Below are 19,749 nucleotides of genomic sequence, written 5' to 3'. Positions count from 1 at the left end.
AAGCATCAAACACCCTCCTGACACTGGAATATTGCTCAGATGACTTGGAGAACCAAAATCCTACTGGGTGAAGGGACTACTGGAAAGTGGTCAGTGTTGAGCCAGTTCTGTAAAACCCAGATGAACAAAACTGCATGAAATCACAGGAATTCCAGTTCACTGTCTCTACATGAGCACAGTGTAAGAGGACACAGTCTGAGGCTGACCAAGAAAAGCAGAACTCTCTATTCAACAGGTATTACAGGTCAAACCAAAAAGAGATTGCTAAATCCTTTGAGTGCTGCCACACTCCACAGTTCCTACCCTCCCGTGGAAGTTGTGAGGCAGGACAGCTGCAGGCAATTAAAGGCACCACTGCCAGAATCTGACAGCAGAATGTCAGTGTCAAAATTCAATTTGAATTGATTAAATGAAGGATGGCAACACTTTTGTTTTATGGATGGCAGCACTTCAGTCGCTTTAGATGCTCTGCTTTCAGAAATAAAATTCCTTTCCTCCCTGCTATGTTTGTGGGGGTGTTTTCAGTTGGATCACAGTAATTTCTCCAGTCAATCAATTAAGCCAGGGTTTGCCACTGTGTCTCAGAGTCAGCCACAAAAGAGCTGGTATGGTTCCCTGGTGCTGGGCCAAGAGACTTCAGTGGGAGCAAGGCATCAAGCGGCTTAATCTGACTTCCACTGCTGGCACAGGTTTAATGGATGTTAGGGCAGCAGGGAAATCATGTTCTGTGGCATTCAGCTCCTGCTCTCTCAGTAGCCCTGGATGTGCTGCCTTTCTCTCTGTGCCAAAAGCACAGGGGCAGCTGACAACAGAGCCTGTGGAGTTACCTGTGCCAGCAAGGCTCTCTGTGAAGGGCGATTGCTGCAGCCCTTTCGAGTGTCTGTCGTGGTCCATAAATATATTTAGGACCATAGAATCATAGAAGGTTTGGGTTGGAAAAGACCTTAAAGACCATCTAGTTGCAAACCCCCTGCTGTGGACACCTCCCACTATCCCAGGTTGCTCCAAGCCCTGTCCACCCTGGCCTTGAGCACTGCCAGGGATGGGGCCACAGTTTCTCTGGGCAGCTGTAAAGAATTTATTGCATATAATTAACCAAATTTCCCCTATTTCATTGGTCCTTGTACTTACCTCCGTAGGCCTTGTAGTGCTATACCACCTGAGTAACTCTCTCCTAAGTTCAGTGGCAGTAAGTTACTCAGAGATATAAGATTTTACAGTATTAGGCCATTAATACTGACTCCAGGCCACATCTGCAGCAGGTATAAATCACTGCAGGTAATTTTCACCAGCTGAAATTCTGGCCTTAAGCCCGTGAGTCATGTTGTTATTTTTTCACATTGTAAATTCTTGCTGTTTCTTATTTATGTTGCTTTAGCACTTTGGGGCACTTGTGGGGGACCAGGACTCCATCATGCTTTTCACCCTTCAGACAGAAACACCGAAGACCCTTCTTTGCCCTGAGTGTTTGCAGTTTGGGTAATGCACAAACCTGCAGAGAGTTATCCAGCTTTTTGTAAGTGCAAATTGCACTTGCAATTGCAAGCAATCTTTTCTATTGTCCTGACAATGAAGCATAAAAACACAAATTCCTTGTCTGGGTGAAAAATTGCACTCTGCTGTAGAGATTTAGATGGCATTTGAACACTGGAATTTGTTGGAGCCAGCAGCAGTGTGGGACATGATCTTCAGTAACTGAACTAAGAGGTCTGGAGTCTCCATTGTGAGACTATTTGAGATCTCTCAAAAAGAGTGTTTGCACCCAGGCTGAACCAGAGTTAAATGGGAATTTTAACACTGGCTAATATCTCATCTCGTTTGTAGCATATCTTTCAGCTCTATGGAGCTCTGGTTAGCATCTTTGGAATTACTGCTATTGCCCTTAATTACTCTGCAAGGGTGTTGAAAGAAGTAAAATTAAGACTTGATAGAGCTGAAGTAATGCTAGAAAATTCTGCTTCATTGCAGTCCTGTGCAGCTGGTTAGAAAAATGAAGTAGGGTTCCAGTTCCTGTGTCATGGCTTTCAACAGACCAGAAGAAATATCATAGGCAGTATGGGGTTTTTTTTGTGTATCATCTTGACAAGCTGTTTTTTCTTTCTGTGATCTCTTTCACTGCTTTTTGTTGTTTGTCAGGAGAAGACATGGTACAGCGAGGTCCCTGTGTCCCTTTTCTCCCTGCAGGATGAGCTTTATCCTCAGGCAGATGTAATTTGCTGGGCTACTTTGCCATTGGATTGTGTTGGCTTTGGATCACAAATTAACAATGAATAAATTGGTTCTTGGCTTTTTTTCTAGACACTACCATAGCCGTTGATAATAAGCATTTATAAACAATTCCTATCCTGCCCTAATCACTTATTCTTGGCTCTTTTTTTTTGGCAAAGCACTTGAAAGGGGCTTAGTGAAGGCTCTGAAGAAGCTGGATGACTACCTGAGAACTCCCCTGCCAGAGGAGATTGATGCAGACAGCACTGAAGAGGAAAAAGTGTCTAAACGCAAGTTTCTGGATGGAGATGACCTGACACTTGCTGACTGCAACCTTCTGCCCAAACTCCACGTTGTCAAGGTAAAAGATGTTGTGAGATGGTGAAAGAAGCCTTAACTGACATGATGTGCCTTGCTCTGACAGCTGAGTGCAAAGCTAACATGTATTTCAGCAGAGAGTTCTTCAGGCCTAGAAGAACAGTTTGAAACACAGTTTTGCTCTTCAGTGTTTCCTACAGGTTAAATAAAGGAACTTGATACTTAGTTCATGGGAAAACTGTCCCATCACTTATTAGTGGTGAAGACAGTACTGAGTTCTGGATGTCTTGTTTCTTTATTTTTACCCTGCTGCAAGTAGCAGCAGTCTTTTGTATTAATTAGTTCCTAATGCCCTTAAGAAACATGTTAAAACTTTAGTCAGTTCCCACCCATTTGTAACTTAAGAGCAGCAGTCCATCTCTTTGGGGAATTTTTATTCCATCTGGTATTTCACACAGAGAAGTTAACAAATCAAAGTCATTGCCAAGGTCCGGGATTTAAGATGTACTATGGTTGCTGGTATAATGCAAATCATGTACATCATCTTGACTTCTAAATGTTGCATTTATTTAATTTATCAGATGACATGTTGCTTTAGAATAACGCAAGTACCTGGCAGACCTTGGCAAGCGAGTGAGCTAGGAATTAAAGCCAAGTCATGCATCTAATTTGGCTCTGTGAGCCAAAACATAAACTGAGCCTGGGAGCTGACTGCACACATGCAAAAAGAAAAAAAAATTTAAAAAGCACATAAGTCACCAGGTAAGAAATGTGATAATATCCTCACAGGTTTAGCACTTATTCTGGCTCGTCTTCATTGGCAACATTGGAGTCAGACAATGCAAAATGAATGTGTGGCCCCTCACTGGTTCTTGTCTCCTAGGGATGAAATGAAAGATGTAAAAAGAGAATTAAAATTTTTCTCAGACAAGCATAGCCATAGGATATTGCCTGAAAAGCATTTAACAGATAGAAGAAAAGGGTGAATTATTTTTTCATTTGATGGAAGATGTGTGCTGGAAATTTTGAAAATGTTGACTTAAGTTGCCCAGCAGGTTTTATCTTCCCCATATGCGTGTGAAGCTCATGGAAGGCAAGAATGCTTAATTAAATGCAGTTTAGGACAGGATTTGGACTTGCATATACCAAGTGGATCCTGGTAATAGAAACAAATCACAGTCGTTTCTGAGCACATGACTGTCCTAAGAAATCTGAGATGGAAAACAGCTCTACCATGTGCTTTAAAAATAAAGGGGAACTCTGTGGCACATATGTATGTAATTTATGCCCAGGAACAATTTTATACTGTCAGAAAAATTAGAGATTGGAAGCACTCATTAAATTAGCTAATCCATCCTTTCCTATCAGATAGTTCACTCTGTCACCACAAGCTTATTCTATATGGTATATTCCTACAGGGAAACTGAAATATCCCAATTCAGCAAGGTACTTAACCAACTAACTAGCTTTAAGTGCAGATTAATCCCATTGACTTCAATGGGACTGTACAGGTGCTTAAAATTAAGTATGCACTTAACTATTTTCCTGAATAAGGGCCTGAGTGTTTTTAGAAATCGAAAATTTGCCTTGATAGACAATTTCCTAGTCTAACAAGTCTTGAAATAACCATTTTCTCTCTCAGTTTATCCCAATGCTCCTGTTTCTAATATATGCTAAATCATCTTGGTTTCCTAATCATGGTGCCCATACCACCCTGAATTTTTTGTTTTCATGAACACGGATCCAGCCTTCCAACAGCTGTAGGTGGTTATATCCTCTGACACCACTTACCAGGCAAAATATATTGCATATATTAAAAATATAATACCATATATAAAAATAATGTTAAATATAATAATTAATATAAAAACATGTTATAATCATTACTAATGCATTTCTTTTAAATCTGTCTTGCTCTTTATAATTCAGCCTCTTCTTATGTGGTGTCTCAGCTTTAAGTGATGTACTCAAGACTTGTCAAAAAAAACCCCAAACCCCCAATATGATAAAATCAATGCACTTCAAGTACCATAAAAGTTGAAATTTGGTAACAGTAGCCAGGTTGTAGCTTTAGAGTATCCTTAGGCCAAGCAGCAGCCCTGCATGATAGGGGACAACCAGGAGTCACTTCTCAGGCTTTTCTGTGATAAATCACTGATTCTCCAAACATTCCCCTCATTTGCTCTTAATTATATGACAGAGGAGAGCAAGAAGCTCCCTAAGAAGGAGATGCATCCCCTGTGAGATGGATTTTTTCAGGTGCTTTATCTTTGCTTTAGATTGTTGCAAAGAAATACCGCAACTTCGAGTTCCCGGCGGAGATGACAGGGCTGTGGCGGTACCTGAAGAACGCGTACAGCAGGGATGAGTTCACCAACACCTGTGCAGCAGACAAGGAAATCGAGCAAGCCTACGCAGATGTGGCCAAGAGGCTCAGCAAGTCCTAACTGCCCCCAGCCATGGCTCAGTATCCCCTTTTACAGACTCTGCTCCTTGTTGCCTTAAGATATTCTTTGCCGTTATGCTGTCTGGTTGGCATCTTTATGACTTCACATGTTCCAAGTGCATTGGGCAGGGACAAATCTGCCTCTCCCTGGACAAAAGGGAAGGCAGCTGTAGTGGGAGGGGTGGGAAATGGGGGTGGGCACCCTTTGAAGTCTAACCCAAGATCTAGCTCAACTAGTATTATTTTCAATCAGTATTGGAAATGAGTCTGCTTGACTAGTTTCTTGTTCTATGTTGGGGGTACATAACGACCTGCATCCTTTAGAGTTTTAAAAATAGCTGAAATTTCAGGTAAAAGAGTTAGGAACACATAGAACTGATTCCTGCCTAGGTTATTTCAAGGACGCTTTTTTCTTCAGTTCTATTAAGATCCTTGAGGCATGAACAAAATTCAGGAGAGAGAGAGGGGAAAAGTAAGAGTTTGACCCTAAAGCAGAAATGCTCTTAGCAGTTATATTTAAATAAACTCTCTGAATGCATCTTCTGTCTTAGCAGGCCCAGGAGTTTATAGGGTATTTATTTTTAACTTGGCGCAAGAGGGGGAAGCCTGAGTGAATATGTCAGACTTGCAGATGCTACTCTGCATAAAATTTGCAATGGTGTTGTTGGATCCAAATGTTTAAAGCAAGAGAGTGAAAGAGCAATTGAGCAGGCAGCCCTTGGAAGAGCAGTCCTGTGCCAAAATGCCCAGTGGATCTGCTCGTTGGTAGCGACAGACAGACACAGCAATAACAGGGGCAGCAGATTGACTCCAGCACCCATAGAGGGAATTGGCACAGCAAAGCAAACCACGCAGGATATTGTCATCTTGACTGTATGGTTGCCAGTTCCTTTCTAATTGCTATCTTGGGAAACTTGGATCAGCAGCAGGAAGCTGTCGCTGCACACGGGTTCCAGGCAGGGGAAGCGCTTTCCTTGCCTTGGGCTCCAGATGGGTCACTCTCAATGCTCATCATCTCAGCCCAGGAGGAATTTGCTGTGAGAGCCTCAAAGAGGGCAGGCTGGCACAGCAAGAGGCATGTTTCCAGCCAGGAATTCAGCAAGTGTGCTAGCAGAAATCCATGCATGGTGCCTCAATCCCACTCATCCAGGCCTTACCCATCCGGGTTCCACAATTCTGAATTAGGCATTTTTTCCTAAAAGAGATTATTTCGCTCTGTCTGCAGTGCCTGCCTGGCACATCTACTTTACACTGGTGATTATTTGCACATTTCTTCAGCAAATTCAAAATGACAGCTCTTGCACTTGAAACTCATGTACAGGAGAGCACATGGTTTGTGGGTTTCAGTTTGTGGAGGGATTTACTGCTGTTTTTAAAGATAAAATAAAGCTGAGCTGTAACCTGTTGTGGCTCCCCTTCTGGTCAGAGCTGCTAAAACTGCACTCATTTGAGGGGAACCCCAACCTGGTGAGCTGTGACCAAGCAGACTTGTCTGCAGCCAGAGAGCTGGAAAAGTGGAACAACATCGAAAGCCAGGCTCTGCCGTGTGATGCTGATGACAATCTGAAACCATCCTCTTGCTTTAGTGGGATAATTCCACTTTTCACACTAACCCAGCTGGGAGCAGAATGTTGCTCGCTGACTGAAGGGAGTTTGTGGTTGACTATTGTTTCACATGCAATGGTCAATTTGTTCTGAACTTTCAAAACCTTGGAAGAAAATCCATGAACTCCCAAGTCTTCTCCTAGAATGGGCTATTTTAGCAGTGGCTAGACTGGAGGGCAAAGGCTTGCACTGCTTAAAATATTGCTGAGAAATCAGCTGGCTCAGAGAACACTAATAGCAGCCAGAAAAATCTGATGAGATTAGAAGTATCTGCACAAGCACATGTGGCTTGTTAAAAACATTTCTTCATGAGATTGGAATTATTGTGATATTATTGTCTTTTCTTTTTTTTTTATTTAATTCTGGAAATTATTTATTTATTTATTTATCTTAATTGACTTGATCCTTTCTTTCTGTCTTTCTGGTTTTTGTTTTCAGTCAACACTTGGGTCAGGATGGCTCAGTCAGTCTGGGAAAGTGTTATTAGCAAAGCTCTGCAAGTTTGTTCCTAGAGAAAAGTCTTCTGTCTGATCAATGGTCCTGGGGATTTTTTACTCTCAGTATGATCCTGTCAATCAACAAAAACTATATTTTTCTCATTTGCCTTTTCCCAGGTTTGCAATTCAGTCAGTAACTTTCCTTATTCACAGTTTCTGTAAATATTTGAATAAAAGACACAGACACAGATGCAGATTCTTGCTGTCTGCTTATTATATTTATGTCCTAAAAGAAGACTGTCCAAATATGCAGCAGATCTCAGGCAGGTGAACGAGGATCTGCCCTGATTTTCATCTCAGAATCTTCTCCATTTTGCTAAATCTCATAGTTCTGACATTCTCTTATATATTTTTCTCTATTCTTCATAGAAGAGGGCCAAATCACAATCAGCTCATTTCAGTGACCTCAAATTTTATCTATTTTTTAGAAAAAAAGTGTTTAAAAATGGTTGGGCTCATATCAAAAAGAAAATTGTCTATAAATGCAATGAGCGTTTTCTGAGATGATTTGCATGTTCTTAAAAACTTTTTAAGATTTCATAATAAAATCTAAAAGTCTCCAGGCTAATTTCCTTTTAATAAATTGCAAAAAAAAAAAAAATCCTTAAATATATTCACTTTTCATACGGTATTCCAAAATATCTAGATAAAATATAATGATGGATATGAGAAATTAGAGGAAAATTGAGCAGTTTTCAGCCAAGGTGCCAGTTCTGTCTGAATTCAAGTCTCACTCTGCATCCTAACTTTGCATTTTGCTCAAAACTCTCTTATAGGTTGATCCAAGATCATGGACAGGTTCAGGCATTCCCTGACCTTTGTTTGGGTTTGAAATCCAAGCTCATGTTTTCAGATGTGTAACTTTCACTCACCTTTGTGCTTCTTGGCTTTATCCATTGCCAGAAGCAGGAAATACTGGAAATCCTGCTTAGAAATGTGTTTTGCTAAGATTTTGAGCTCAGTTCTCAAGGCTCAGGATCCATCACCAATGAGATTGTAAAGGGCTCCAGACTCTTTTAGGCAGAGTATTTTTGGTGACCTTCCATTGTATTTAGAATTATAAGTAATAAATATTAATCATACAGGATTGTATATCTACATTGGCAAGGCAGCATTTCTGAAAAGAATCTAAGTGACAAGACAGACATTGCAGATTTACAATAACTTTGTTCATAAATTTTTTGTAAGATGTAAAGAAAGACATAGTGCAGGGAGGGAAGAAGCCAACAATGTGGATTTAATCATCTACATTTCAGAAATGCAGACCAAATGTCTGTGAAGATGTCCATTTCATCCAAACATTTCTTAGATATTTATTTCAAAGCTCCCTGCTCACTCAATCCAACACTCCATTCATACTGGAACGAATATTGATTTTTCTTCTATTAGCACTGCTATGGGAGTTCTTGAGGGTCCCATAGATTAGTTACCCTTATTCTCTGTTAGAACTCTTTGAATTGCCAAGAGGTCATTTTTCAGCACAGGTAGGACTAAAGAGTATGTCTTTAAAGTCTATTTAAACCAGGGTTTCTAAGAAACATTTTTTCCTATAGAAATCACATAACGATACTGCTTTATCAGGTCTGGTGTGGAATATAGAGCTGCAGGTTACTCCTCTGGTTGCATCAGCTGAAAAGCCACTGCCAGGGTGAATGACAATCTACAGCACAAAAAAAAATAGACAACTTTGTTTCCTACAAGGAAGTTCAGCTGAATTGCACATACTATTTATTTTAAATATATATTTATTTTATTTTAACCCCTAAGCACCTTTCTCCCTCTCTTGTCTGTGCTCAAATTTAGCTCCAAGTTAGCCATAACCATTTCCTCAGTGATAAGTAGCAGGATTCTTGTGGATGGGCACAGGCAAAACTATGTTTTAGTGTAGCCCTTCTATCTGGTGGGATGAAACCCCCTGTCTGCACCACCTGAGTTTGGCTAATTAGCTGAGTCAAAAGTATTGCAAAAATTTAGCCAGTGGAAATCACAATCCTGTAAAACCAGAAGCACATGGAAGCATTATTAAAAAAATAAATAAAAAATTGGTGTTTTAATGAAAAAAATAATCCCTAGGTCTTGTGTCCTCCTTCATGTGTATTCTTTTAAGCATCAGGAAATTTGCCTTTGTTCATTACTTTTCTAAATGTATTCATTTTTCTTGAATCGTTTTTGATATTAAGAACTATTTTTCCAGTAAGATTTTTGCCTCTCTGTTGAATCTTTCATCTCTTCATTAATTTTGATGTCTGCAATGACTTAGTAATTCCAGAAGAGGCAGGAAAGCTGTGAGGTTTATACTTGTTGAGAAGTTGAAGGAGGTAATGATTTTTTTTTTTTTTTTTGAGAAAACAGCATTAAAATAATTTTTAAAATTGTATCTTTTCATCTGGGATCCTTTAAGCAAGAGTTAAGTAACTGTTTAGTCTGGACTTTGAATTTCAGCACAGACAGGAGCAAGGCAGCATGTTGAAGGTGGCTTTGCCTGGGGGTTTCTCTCAGGTAGTAGACAGGTTCCCTCTGAGTCACAGATTTCCCATTTGCTCCTTTCAGGAGGGCTGTGCTGGCTTGGACACTGAACTGGGACAGCCCACTCAGTGCTCAGCAGTGAAAAGAGGAGTCCTGGTCCCTTTTCTCCCCTTCCAGCTCACGTGCAGGGAAAGCAGAGAGCGTTAAGCTGCTTTATTTCCTTGTCCCACAGTCCAACAAGACTTGGCCCCAGAAAAGCCCACAAACCCCATCCAGTTCTGTTTTCCAAAACTTGAAATGTCTATTTTTTAACGCGTGACATAAAAACCCGAAGAATCCTGTGTGACCCCTCAGGCATTCCCCAGGCAGGACTCACAGCCTCTCAGAGACCAAAGCACAATCATCCTATTCCCCTGTTGCCCCAGCTCATTCTCCTTTCACCGTTCACTGGAGGGATGCTAATGCTGAAAGCACTCCCAAGGATGCGTTTGCACGTGGTGGGTTTGAGCTGTGCTCATGGGCTGAGCAGCTCTGAGTGCTGGCATTGTCACAGCTCAGCGGGTCAGCCTCCGCTGCCAAGGGGACCCACCACCCTCTGGAGGAGCCAAAACTGCTCCACCAGTGCTGGTGCAGCCACGATGAAGGGTTTGAGGGCCACCTTTCCTCCAGCCTGCCTCCCTGGCTGAAGTGCTAGAGCTCAGCTGGAGCCAGGATCCAGCACTAATGAGCATTTCTAGCTTGCAGCATGTGAATAGGGACTACTGATGTGTTTAATGTTAAACATGTGCTTGCCTGCCTGCCTGCCTGCCTGCCTGGAGAGGGGCCTAAAAGCCATGACAGAAAAGCCTATATTAATGAAGGGCATTATTATTCTCTTCCCTTTGAAATCTGGTGGCAGAATTCCCAGTGGGGGAATTCCCAATAGGAATTCCCAGCAAAGCCAAAGGTGGCATAAGCATGAAGATGTTTCGAGTGCAGAGAGAACAGCGAGCACTCAGGCAGAAAAGAGAGGTATAAAGGTTCTTAGTGCAGAAGAAGGACACCAGGTGGTAACTGCAGGGACATGAGCAGTGCTGCCAGGCTCTGGGCTGGTCCCAGGGGGGTTCAGAGTGGAGCAGGGCCCAGGCTGTGCTGGCAGAGTAATGCCAAGGCATGTTCTGCTCTATCTCCAGCCACACTCCCTGTGCTGGTATCCCACAGCACAACGATGCCTCCATTGTGTCTGCCTCACTCTTATTATGAAGTGGCTTGTCTAAAGAAAACTAAGAAGGGTGGGGGAATTTTTTTTTTTTTTATGTATACATGGAGTAAAAACAATCCAAATATGCTTTAATGGTTCTCAACATGATACTGTCAATTCTCACCACAGGGTGGAATTTGTTGGTGGAAATTAAATTAAATTAAATTAAAACAGAAAAGCTTGGCTATTGCTAATGGGTACTACTGGGAGCCCTAAAAGCAGTTTGCAGTGTAGAACCATAACAGGAGTGAACATCCTTTAATTCCCAGAATTGCTTGGGTTTCACAGGGTCATTTTGGCCTATTCTGCTGCACTGCTGAGAAGTTGCTCTTTCCCTGTCTCTCTAGGTCTATAAACTCTGAAGAATTTGGGAAATGGCTACGGGCACCAAATTAGTCTTTTTCACTCCTTTTTTTCCCCTCCTTCATTAAATTAACTACTTTAGTTTGGAAGTTAGCAATAAGTAAGTAGAATTTGCAAACAGCAGATTTCTCTACTCTTTCATTAAGAAAGTTTTTAAGAGTTTTCAGGAAATGAGAGGTTATCTCCAGTTTTGGGAATAAACTGTGATATAAAATACAAATGCAAGTGGGATTCTGATTAAATTACCGAAGAAGAAAGATTGCAGGTTTTTTTAAGGAGCATGCTTAGGAGTAAATGAACAGAATATTACGGATACTGCAATAGAGGTTCCAGTTCTAGTTTCTGCTTTGGGTTTTTGGGGTTTGTGTTTGTTTGGTTTTTTTTGTTGTTGTTTTTAAATTACCTATTGTACAACATAAAAACTATATATACATGTATACATAGATCTATATATATATTCAGAGTATTTATCTGCATTATTTAATTTAATAATGCTGTGAAGTTTGTTGGGATAGAAAGTGGCATAAGGAGGAAAACTTACACTTTTGAAACAGCGCTATTATTTCTGTGTCTTTGATTTGGTTCCCACTGGAATAAACAAGAACCACACCATTAGTTGTGTGGAAGTAGAATCTCAACTTCACAGACCCCGAAAGTCTGGCAGTCCCTTGGAGGACAAGGTAATTTGGTATTTAGCAATCCGAGCCTTGCAGTGGGCGCAGCGTGTTTGAAAGGCATTCAGAGCCGTCCTTGGGTGAGGGAGTGATGCTTGCAAAGGACCCCAGTGAATCCCCTGCTGTTTAAAATGAGATTAAGCCATCATGAGATGTGGACTGGCTAACCCCAAACCAGACACGTTCGCCTGCAGCGCAGCCGCTAAATTGGTCTGACATCAGGAACCGCAGCGAACGAGCTTGGCCTCAGAAGTGAGTCAAAGCAGCATCTTTGTCACCAGTCATTTTCTATTTATAATGACACAGATCTATTTTATAATCACGGGGAGGCACAACAGGAGTGTGCTTTGTTCTGCCTAAATCGCGTTTCTCGTGCGGGTGCGTTTAAACACAGCCCTTGGCCCCTTGCCCCACACCACACACACCCAGGGCGGGCACTTCTGGCACAACAATGCACACCCTGTCGTGCTTGAATGCTCAAAGCCTCCAGTGCTGGAGCAATAAACTCCTGCTAAATGGCTTAAAAATGTTCCCTTAAGTGCACCGAGCTGCCTCACTTCTCATTTCCAATGCTGTCGTGTTTCTGAGCCTGGTGTTTCAAAGAAACCAGGAGTATGTTGTGTTATTTAGTGATGGAAATTGCTGGGCATTATTGACTGTAAGAATTTGGGATGAAAAACCCCGCTCCCCAACCCAACCCAACCCAACCCAACCCTCTTTCCTGGTGCAAACCTGACAGCTTTTACTTCTGACTGTGTTCTCAGAAGTAATGAACAAATTCCCAACAGCTGCTTGGTTTGGTTCCTGGAGAATGGGTTCTCATCTGTGCAAGCTCTCAGAGCTATGATGGTAACCCCCCTTTGCTCACTTTTGTCCTTAATTTTTTTTTTTTTAATTAATGTCCTGCTGTGTATTTCCTAGAAAGTTATGATTTTGTTATCAATAGATTTTTTTTTTGTAACCCGTTTTCAGTTCTAAAGCCTGAAGATCAAAACCAAGTTGCATAGTAAGGTTTGGGGGTGAGCAGAAGTGCTGTTTTCCCCTCCAAAACCTACTAGTTTTCAAATCCTGACTTGTTTGGAGCACAATTCTGGTTACTTTGAGGAGGTCTGAGGTTGAAAGAGAGTAAGGGGAGCCCAAAGAGAGAGGATAGCAGGAACCAGTCTGGATGTCTTAATAGATATTTGGACAAGTTTCATATCAGTGTGTGAGCAACCTGTGCCCCAGTGGACCCACAATTGCTTAGACCTGCACTGATATTCAAAGGCAAAATTTGGGCAGTGAACCATGACATGATGATCAGACATGACACCTCTTCAGGGCATTATACAGGCAAAAAAGAGCTCATTTGAAAGGACACTTAAGTTTTTAGCTACTGGTCAAGACCTGAGTTCACGTGACTGGATTTTCTCCTCCAAAATGTCATTAATTCCAGAAATGGGTAATGGCTTCAGGGCTCCCAGCTGAAGTGCTGGGCTAAAAGCAAGATCTGAAACTCATGTGGAGAAATGAGGAATTACCTTTAAACTCAGACCTGGTAAGCTTAAAAGGAAAGTAATTTATGTGTAAACAACTATTTTATAGTGTCTGACAGTGAAAAGTAACTGTATATCCAGAGGTCTCCATCAGATAAGAAAGCAAGCCAGGATCCCTTTGTGTACTTGTGTTTTTCAGTCAAGGAACATCCTCTCTTAATGTGCAATTTTAGATTAGAGTGCAACCTCTTCCAGTAGGAACTGTATTTTTTCTCTGCATGTGCAGCTCTTTACATGACAAGACCCTGATTAGGGCCTTTGTGTGCTGCTCTAACCCTCATAATCTGTAATAATAGGAAAATATAATTAAAATGTCATTGCAGTTCAGGTTTAATATTATGATTGTGAGACTCTGTCAACTGTGAATAAAATACTGTCCTTTTTGTATAATAGGTAGTATATTTTATTATTGAAGAAAGAGTTAAATTTAATTTTTAAACACAAAAAAGTATCTGCTCATTGTTTCATTTTAAGCTTTTGAATATATAAGCAAATACTTCTTTTGTATCCTTCAAATGATTATGTGTTAAATGAAGAAACCAACCTTCCTGAATTGGAGCTGTTTATAATTATATTCCAAGAGTGATTAACACCTTATAATTTGAATAAAAGTGGTTTATTTTCTCATTGGGTTATTGCAGAACTTTGTTTAATTTTGTTAATCTTTTTTTTTAAACAGGGAACTTTTCTTTGCCTGCAAAAAACCAAATGTGTGCTCAGAGCTTGAATACAGCTATAGTCATCCCTTACTCTAAGACTGGGATATGAGAACTGGTGGGGTTATAATATACATCTATAAAATAAGGGGGGGTGAAATGGCAGATGATCATTCACTATTTCTCATATCAGATATTATGTGCTCCTAATGAAATAATCAAGCAGCAAGTTTAAAGCAGTCAGAAAAAAAAGCCTTTTTACACAGTGTGTAATTAAACTTTGGAGCCCTTTACTGGATGATGCTGTTCAGATCAAAAAGAGTCTGGGGTTCAACCTCCTGAATAATAGATCCATAAGTGTTGTTAAATACAAAACTTAGGAAGCAATGTCCAAGTCAAGCAGTCCTGAAATACCAGGGCTGAGAGAAAGTCCATGAGGAAGAAGGTTTCCATTTGCCTCATGTCTTATATTGTTTCTGCTGTGAAAGAAATTGTGAGAGATTAGACACAGCCACAGGAGGGCTGGGTGCCTTGGCTCCAGGGTGTCCTTTCTGGGATTAAATGCACAAATGTGAAGTACTGGAAATTGAATTCCAGCACAGAACTTTGAATTTAGCTTCCGCAAAGCAAACCAGTTCCAGAGGTGCTTTAGATACAGAAGCTCAGAATCCCTCTCATAGCAAATGAGAGGGAATCACATTCCACCTGAAACAACAAGAGTTCATCATCCAACAGCTGCAGCTGGAGAGGAACAAGCAAGATTTCTCTGAATTTACATATCAACTTCTCTTCTGGTCCCAAGCATTGTACCCAATGGGTCACATCTCTCTAGTCCTGCATTGCTCTGGTACCACTTCTCTTTTGCTGTGGTGTGTGATATAAAAATGGGCATCTGTTTCAAATTCTCCAGGCCTAAGGTGGTAAGTGCCAGCCGAATGTTTCTGCTCAAACTAGTGCTGAAATACCATTTCACTTGTCCAGCACTGTACAAATCCAGGGCCTTGGTTGATTTCCTTTGGACTGAGTCCTAAATGTGCAAACACTCAGGTGCACCTTCATAGCAGATGTGATCTTTCCCTTTCTCTCCAGTCGTGGAAGCATGAAAGAAAACCAGGGAATCTGAAAAACTCACCATCAGACGTATCAAAGAATTAATTACTACTCTATTTTTGTTTAATTTGTAGCCAGTCCTGAATGGAAGTTCAGCTTTTCTCTTCAGTCACTCAGCTGCTGAGGGCTGCCATGCGCTGCTGTGGCTGATGGGGGACACTGCTGTAAAAACACACACCTTGCACAGCTCCATCGTGTCACTGTCATGCCAGAGCCACAGATATGAGACTGCTCCATCCTGATGAGTATCTCTGACAGTGGTCAGTACTGAATAATTCACACAGGGCTGCCAGGAGCCCCAGCCCTTGAGGTTTGACCTACTGACCATACATAAAAAGTGTTTGACACTGGTGGTTTTGTAGTTTATTTAATTAGAAATTATTTCCTATAACTCTGTTCCCTCTCATTGTACAAACAAACCTAACACAGGTCTCAGGCTCTCTGGACACTGTCCTGGGTGATGTTTGACAGTAGTAAAACTGAGTGCATCAGTTCCATTAGGCACTGTGTAAAATAAGTGGTTTCTGTGCATAAGTGATTGTGATTGCAGATCTGAATGATGAAAAATGGGGTGAGTAAAAACCTGGATCACTTATGACTTTTCCTGTCTTTTTTTTATCATTCCTTATGCATTTGCTCTGAGCAAAGCCAAAGCTTTCCCCTTTCCACAGCAATGTCTCACTGCTGCTGGTCATTTTTTGGTCATTCAGACTCTGAAAATTCACTTCTACCCAGGTAATCGCTCTCTCTGTCGGGGATTTGCACTGCTGTCTCTCCCTGCTTGCTATGTAAAAAATAGAGCCCTTGATGGGCTCCACGGAGCTGCTGGCACCTCTTCCTTCAGCGATGGGGTGGGGGGAAGCTTTGTCAAGGAGGGTTTAGTTTGGGTTTTCTTTTTTATCTGACTACCTGACGTAACACTCCACACGTCCTGCTCGACATGCAGCAATCAGTCCAGTCTGCGCCAGGCAAGAGTTTAGACATTTCAGGTGTCATCCATCCTTCATATCTCATGCATGTCTTTCCTTTCATGAGCCCAGCAGATGCCTTTAATTGCCAGCCTTTGCTTCTTGGCTTTCCAAGGAGCAGCAGAGGAACTATGGAGTCCCTCTGGCGAAGGATGAAACGAAGGGGCCCAGCAGTGTTATGACATTTTCTAGCACTGAATTGGCTTTGGGAAGAATGGCCTCTTTCCTTCTGTTAGATAAGCACAGAAATCTTAAGCAGATGCTTGCAAAACATCAAACAAATATATACTTTAAAAAAAATAAATATAGGCTATACCCACATGCCCCACAATCTGGCCAATATTCAGCCACCGCTGACAGGATCTAGCCTTTCTCTGGAGGAGCCTGGAGGAAAAGGAAAACCCACAGTCTGGTCACTCCTCAGCAGGACTGGAACTGGCTCCTCCACCATCCCAGAAGCCAGCATGGCCATGCCATGCCATGTGGCTGGTGGCCAATTTCCAACCCGCCCTGTTGTTCAGCAGCTAGAGGGAAACAAAACCCTTCTCTCTTGGGTGTTGTGTGTACACCCCAGGGACTTTAATCTCTTTGAGTTTCCCCCTAAATCAGCATTGCAGAATGCAAAGGGAAATTTAATGCCATAGGGAAGAAGGTGCAGCAGTTTGAATAGTCTAAACTGCCAAAAACAAGAAGAAAGGGTGTTTTCTTTAGCGTATACGTAAGCCTTGTAACCCTTACGCTCCTGAATTTTAGAGCAGAGATAACAGAGGGGTTTTCTTCTGATTCCCTTGCACTGAAAGCCACAGTGTGAGAAAGAACTTATTGCAAGAAGTCCCCCTTCCCTCAATCCTTTGTTAAAACAACATTAAAGAACATTATTGGTGCCAAGGGAAGGACTTTGAAGAACCTGCTGGAGTTCAGGTCACCCGTGTAATCCTCATCCAACTGCTGGTGTGGATGGGTTGTGGTACCAGCTTTCATCAGCTCCTGCACCACATCCTGCACAGCTCCTGCCCCGTCAGTGCCCCGAATGGGTGATGCAATTTGTTTTCTTGGCACAGAGTGGTGCTGGGCCTTCGTTATTCCTTACTGCTCAGACTGTTAGGAAACTCTCTAAAACAGTCACAGTATCATGCGCTTTCTGCAGCAGCATTGTTTGTGACTGCTTCACAAACATTCTCCAGATCACTTCCTCTGTCCCCAAGGGGCACAGGATGGTGTTTCACAGTGTGGGGAAGCAAGATTGAAAACTTCAGAGATGAGCTTTCACTTCAGATGCTCTGTTTCATCTATTAAAGATGTGATTTTCACACTGTGCTGTGATTTCAGGGAACTGCTGTACCAATAAACTCAATGTACTGGGATCATTCCCCATCTCTGGAGCAAACTGGCACAAACTGGCTCCTGTCCATACTGGTTTACCCTCCTCTACTGAATAGCTGCCTGCAAATGGCTCGTTAAAAACACCCCCTGGACAAATGAGCTTCCAGCTGATTTCAGAGGTTAGTTTGGGAGCGTACTAGATGGCCTGAGCCAAGATACACATGCATATTTATGTATTTATATATAAAAATGTATAAATTTTTATATGTATAGCCACTAAGTACTAGAGGCAGGTATTTGGGTTACAGTTCCACGTGCAGCTGTGGCTGCTCAGAAGTTCCTACCCCTCAGCTGTTGCCTCAGGTCCCAGTGCCACCATAAAGCTTGCATATGAAAAGTAGCAAATTTGGGGCAGATGAGCAGTGTTTGATCTTTCCTGACTCTGGAGTGACTTTGCAATGTTTTGCTGTAGTTGTGCTTTGTAAAATGCTTTGTGCACATGTGCACACCTATCCATATATGCACATGAACACATGTGCAGTGACATCCTTCCCTTTGAGCAGCTTTTTAGTTCTGGCTTTTCCCTTGTCATCCTTAATGACGGCAGAAAATCAGTGCAGCTGGGATTTGAGCCACCCCAGGACCAGCTGGCTTTGGCACCACATCTCTGCTGAATCCCAAGTCCTCAGAAGGTTATTTATCACACCACAGCCATAGTTGTGCTGCCTGCCTGCCTGCTCTGCTGGGAATATTCCCCATCCCTTGCCACTGCCATGATTCCCCAGGGAGAACCCCAAGATGCTGGAGCCAGTTGGATGCCTTGCTGCAACCAGCACTCATATTTATGGTGTATGGGGTAAAATCTTTATTCATAAAGCAGCAGCTTTAGCTTTTCATTGTCAGCGTGGATGTTGAACTAATCAGAAAGGGGAGCAGGGGAAGGGTGGGGACAGGAAAAGAGGAGTTTGTGGGAACATAACAATGTTAAAGAAAAAAACTCTGCTTGCTGTCAGTTAAGTCTCTCCATTAGTTACCTCTACTATTATGGATTCATTTTAAGATCCAGACTTCAATATACATAACTTTAAATCACTAACATCCTTCATGGCTCTGTGATTTGCTGGTTCCATATGTAGCCTCTTGGCCCATTGTGTTGGCATAGGTTCAACTCTTGTTCTTCCTTTGGGTTACGTTTTCCTTGCTTTGAAGGGGGGGTCAGGAGGGGAAGAAGAGGGAGAGAGCAAGAAAGGGATCTTGAGACAGAAGGCAAGTGATGGTGGAGAGGGAAGGGATGGAAGGAAAGGAGAGGAGGAAAAAGAAACGTAAAAATAATACATAGAGAAATACCTTAAAATAAATCAGAAGTAAAGCAGAGTAGAAAGAGCAGAAAGAGGAAAACAATGAGAGGTGTTGCCATGAGCAGCTCTCCCCACCTTGCTGCTTGTGGCAGTGCTGGGATGCTGTGGAGTGGGAGGAGAGGGCTGATGCAGCCTTTCCTGAGCTCCTGGAGTGGCAATGCCAGCCTGCCCCTCGTCCCAGTGCCAGGCTGCCCCTTGTCCCCTTGCAAGCAGGCTCAAGTCTCTGCCTGAACTTCATAATTAAGCTCACTGAGATTTTGCCTAGGGTCTGGGCTGACAGCTGTATTGAATTTTGGTTTGTAGTGTGATTTATCAGGGCCGTCGATGGGCGTTTGGATGATTTAGTGCTGCAAAAATACCTTGGAATGCAACGCACAGCAATATCTGCATTATTAATAACAATAATAATAAAGATAAATGTCCCTCCTCAGAGCTTTCGATGGCTGTGCCACTCAATTTAACATTTTAACAGTGGCATGTGGCCTCTCCATGGCACCTGGTAGCGTCTGATGGATTTGAGCAGGCAAAGAAAAGGTTATTTGTCAAACACTCAGCCTCAACTGTACAGTATTTTGAAAGCTCCAGGTCAGAGCAGCCTGAGCTGCATTCCTGTCCCTGACATCCAGCGAGACTGAACTTTGTCATGTTATTAAGCTGTCAGCAGTGCTGGGGCGTTATTTGGATTTCTGGTGGGAACTCCTTGCACATGCTTGGGGTGCTCTAGTGGGATTATATCAACACCATTGTAAAACACACACAAATGAGCTGTGTTGTAATTACCACATGAAGACCTCACTTGGCTGGGTTAATCAGCAGAGAATGGAAATACCAGATAAACACAAATGGCCCACCAGGATGTTTATTCCAGTGGCAACAATGCCATTGTTTCCTAGGAGACCAGCCTCATTCCAGGGCTCCTCTGGCAGCCAAACCACTGATTGCTCATCTGTGCCATGGAGGAACAAAATGGAGCTCTGATCCA

General features: G+C 42.2%; 1 protein-coding gene across 9 annotated transcripts in view; it reads left to right on the top strand.

Annotated features, from left to right (window-relative positions):
• Positions 1–13,979, top strand: part of CLIC5 (chloride intracellular channel 5) — an 86,518-nt gene extending 72,539 nt beyond the window's left edge. For all 9 annotated transcript variants that reach the window (XM_064411698.1, XM_064411696.1, XM_064411691.1 and 6 more), the window contains 2 exons: positions 2,388–2,569; positions 4,806–13,979. In XM_064411698.1, coding sequence (XP_064267768.1) covers positions 2,388–2,569; positions 4,806–4,973 — 350 coding nt within the window. In that variant the 3' untranslated portion in view covers positions 4,974–13,979. The remainder of the gene's footprint in view (positions 1–2,387; positions 2,570–4,805) is intronic.
• Positions 13,980–19,749: the final 5,770 nt, after the last annotated feature.

The sequence above is a fragment of the Passer domesticus genome, chromosome 3 (genome assembly GCF_036417665.1).
Source record: "Passer domesticus isolate bPasDom1 chromosome 3, bPasDom1.hap1, whole genome shotgun sequence".
NCBI classification, from domain to species: Eukaryota; Metazoa; Chordata; class Aves; order Passeriformes; family Passeridae; genus Passer; species Passer domesticus.
Note: the sequence above shows the minus strand (reverse complement) of the source record. Positions and strands in the feature narration are given on the sequence as shown.